This window comes from Diabrotica undecimpunctata, chromosome 8 (genome assembly GCF_040954645.1).
Source record: "Diabrotica undecimpunctata isolate CICGRU chromosome 8, icDiaUnde3, whole genome shotgun sequence".
Lineage (NCBI taxonomy): Eukaryota > Metazoa > Arthropoda > Insecta > Coleoptera > Chrysomelidae > Diabrotica > Diabrotica undecimpunctata.
This window is the reverse complement of record NC_092810.1, coordinates 38,554,693-38,558,571: the sequence shown is the minus strand read 5'-3', so window position 1 is coordinate 38,558,571 and position 3,879 is coordinate 38,554,693. Positions and strand designations below refer to the sequence as shown.

The 3,879-nt window shown below is 36.7% G+C and overlaps 1 protein-coding gene across 1 annotated transcript; it reads right to left on the bottom strand.

The window, feature by feature from the left end:
• Window positions 1–413: 413 nt before the first annotated feature.
• Window positions 414–959, bottom strand: LOC140448771 (uncharacterized). Its single transcript, XM_072541886.1, has one exon. The coding sequence runs from the start codon at window positions 957–959 to the stop codon at window positions 414–416; it is 546 nt and encodes a 181-aa protein (XP_072397987.1).
• Between the last annotated feature and the right edge of the window lie 2,920 nt (window positions 960–3,879).

Below are 3,879 nucleotides of genomic sequence, written 5' to 3'. Positions count from 1 at the left end.
CATAATCCATTTCATCAGACGTGTCACAGAAGGATGTTTGAACGTCATCGTCACTATCAGATGAAGAACTAGAAGGAAGTTTAATCAGCTTCTTTTTTACTTTTTCCATATGTTCTTTGTCTCTTGGCGTTGACTTTTTCTTTCTGTTTAGCAGCTCGGACATAATAGCAAGTTTTTCTGGTGTACTGGTTGAAATTCTAGTTTTTTTCTGGTCTCTATAGATATATTGAAAGGCAGATCGGTTACAGGTGACTTATATTCACGCTAAAGACTCTGAAGTCAGATCATCAGCTTGAAAAAAAGTAGACGGAACAGCAATAGAAACGGAAGTAGACGGGGTAGATAAATGTTCAGCTGGGATTAAAGTCAAACAATTGGAAGTTGGGTCATCAGGAGCGCTAGATAAGGTAGATTTACCAGCCATTGTTATCTCCCTGACAGGTAGTAACTGGCCACAAACCTGTAACCTTAAAACTTTTAACAATATTTTTTGGTGTGAATGCTTGTAGATAAGCTTTTCCTGCAATTCCTGCAACGTCATAAATATTTATTGGTTTACCAGGATTACTTAACATCCAGTCTTCTGCAGTTTTGTGGTAAAAACTTTTATATAGACCAAAAACCCCTCGGTCCAAGGGCTGCATTTTATGCGATGTATGCGGATGAATTGTTAATAAAACTACACCGGAATTTTTGGCTTTATCAATTATGTCTATTGAAATATGCGTATCATGATTATCCATGATAACCAGTATCGGCTTTTCTTGGATAGGTTTGGTACAAGATATTAGGTGATCCAAAAATTGCAGAAAAATCTTTGCTGTCGACCATCCTGAAGGATTTGCTGCTCCAATACATCCAGGTATACCTCCATTTGTCTTGTGATCTTTATAGCGCACACGAGGAAATAAAAATAATGGTAGGATAGTTTGACCTGCTGCATTTATACAAGCTACCATTGTAACATTAATTCCCCTTTCTGCGGAGGTTTAACTCCCAAGTTGTGTAATAATCTTAGGCGCTAATATTTTAGATGATTTGAGTACAGCAAAATTTAAAGTTTCATCAAAGTTATATATACGTTCAGGGCTAAATTGATACGTCTTCATAACGTCAGTGTAAAAATTAAAAAATTGCTCACAATTGTTTGTATTATTACTAGTGGCACTAGCTAAACTTGTCGCCTCCGGTTTCCCTAGAGGTAACGCCGGCCATCTCCTTCTATATTGAACTAGCCATTCTCGACCTGCAATTTCCTTGTCTGGCCACATATCTGGTATTTTTTTACCCAAGACTGTAGCATAATTAAATGCCAATTTTATAGTTCCGATTTTAGCAATTTCCAAATGAATATAGTCAGCTTTTTCTAGTTGCTTCTCTTATGCAACACTAAATACTTAATAAAAACAGTAGTTTGGTGGCGAAACTATGACATTATTTATACTAGTAACCAAATTATGTTGCTTTTTCATATTCTTCTTCTTATGGTGCCTTTCCGTTACGGATGTTGGACACTAACATGGCTATTCTGACTTTGTTGACTGCTGCCCTGAAAAGTCCGGTAGTGGTTAAGTTAAACCATTTTCGCAGGTTATGCAGCCAGGATATTCTTCTTCGTCCTGGACTTCTTTTTCCATGCACTTTACCTTGAAGTATGGTCCGAAGTAGGTCATATCGTTGTTCATTGCGCATTATATGGCCCAGGCATTCCAGTTTGTGACGTTTTATGGTTACGACTAGTTCGCGCTCGTTACCCATTCTATGTAGTACTTAAACACACAGTAACAAACACGTTGTGCACACAACGCTTTTTAGCTTGATATTGTTTGTAATGTTTGAAATACTTAAGTTGTCCAAAGGTACACATGTCCACAGGTACACGTCCTTCCCCTACGTGTAGATTGATTTGTTACTTGAAAATGATCTACAACCACTTTACAATGGGTGCTCTCATTCACTTCTTTCTCCTTTAACATGCTTGTTTGATTAAATCACAATTGTCCTTGGTAACTTTTTCTGCTAATCGTTCCATGGATCTTAGTGATGTAATGATTGGTGCTGCTGTTATGAAAATCAAATATTTTCATTATTTCTCCATTTAGTATTTCTCTATAGTAACCTAAAAATATGCCTTGCTTTTACGGAATGCAGTAAAACTAAGATGCAACACTATATTATAAAACACCATACTCTGATGTGTCTTGTACACATAATACTGCTCTTGCGCTTTTATTTTCTCATAGCTCCATTGTTGTCAAGGAGCTGGATTACCTCGTCATCCCTTTGAATTTTAAGTCTCTGCTTAAGGGATGATTAAGAGGACTACTGTCCTTTTAATCATCCTATTCACAGTTTATATTCAAAGGTCCCGGTGGAGGTTACTGTTCCGAGAAGTATAAACGATACTCCTCGGGACTTTTTTCTGAAATATTTGAATAATATTTTTATTACTAGCTTTGGTACATCATCAGACTCTACTAGCACCATTTACATATACTGGTCTTAGTATTTGCTTATAGATTAACAGCATTAGAACGGATAAGGTAAGATTTCAGTTAATCGTCCATTACATTTTCTTATATCGAATGCCAAGCTTTTACCTATTACTTTTAAGTAACCTTGCGTCTAGTAGGTAATACTTACATTATTTTGCTGGCGTTGCATGAGAAAATTGGCGAAAATTTATTCTAACGTGTTGGACTTTTTATTTGTAAAATTAGTATGGATGGACTTGGTTTCATTTAATTTAATTTGCCATTTTTAGTCCATGAATTTATTTTATTAAGTAATACTTGCATCTTGTCAGGCGCTTCCTTACAAGTGTCTCCAACTTCTAGAATGGTTGTTTCATTTACGAAGATGGCAATTGAGTTTTGTTTTAGTTCTAGGTTTTATATTTTATTTTGAGTTATTTAAAATGTTCTAACAAGACATCGACTAGCGTCATTCTCTTTATTTCATAATCACGAAGACAATCAATAAATGTTTGAACAGCTAAGTTTTCCAATATATCTTCAGAAGCTCTTGGATAAACATATCGCACTAACCAGACAATATCTACCTTATATTCTTAAAGAGATCTCGCTTTTGTCTTTGATTGTTGAACTGTGACTGGTAGACAGTAGACACTGGTAGACATAAAACAGTATTGCTACCTGGGAACTATTATAAACGAACAGTGGAGCAATGTACAGGAAATAAAGTGCCGCATAGGAAAGGCAAGAACGGTCTTTAACAAAATGAGCGCCATCTTCAAAAGTCACAACATATCCCTGGATACAAAAATGAGACATTTGAGATGCTATGTTTTCTCTGTGTTGTTGTACGGGGCGGAGGCATGGACGCTTACAGACACCACTATTAAAAAACTTAAAGCATTTGAGATGTGGCTTTATAGAAGAATGCTGAGAATATCATGGACAGCAAGGATCACGAACAAGGAAGTTCTAGAAAAAATGAAGAAGGAACCAGAGATTGTGTTTACGATCAAACGCATAAAATTGCAATATCTGGGACACGTTATGAGAAATCAGCACCGTTACTCCCTGCTGCAGTCTATATTGCAAGGTACAGTCAAAGGTAAGCGAGGACCCGGTAGAAGGAGAATATCATGGCTGCGGAATTTAAGAACATGGTTTAAGAAAACCTCAACGGAGCTGTTTCGAGCCGCAGCGAGCAAGGTCATGATTGCCAATATGATTTCCAACATCCGAAACGGATAGGAACCAGAAGAAGAAGAAGACTGGTAGACATGCTCCAAGTGTTCGTAACCATACCGCATGTTTAGTCTTCTTAAGTTGTTTGAAATTATTTTTCTCCTCTACAGCAATGGTCTTAAACACATCCAAGGCATCTTCTTGATGAGCAATAGTAAGGTTT

What these genes read in the sequence shown, in the direction of transcription:
- LOC140448771 (XM_072541886.1), bottom strand. Translation starts at nt 959, where the DNA reads ATGGTAGCTTGTATAAATGCAGCAGGTCAAACTATCCTACCATTATTT.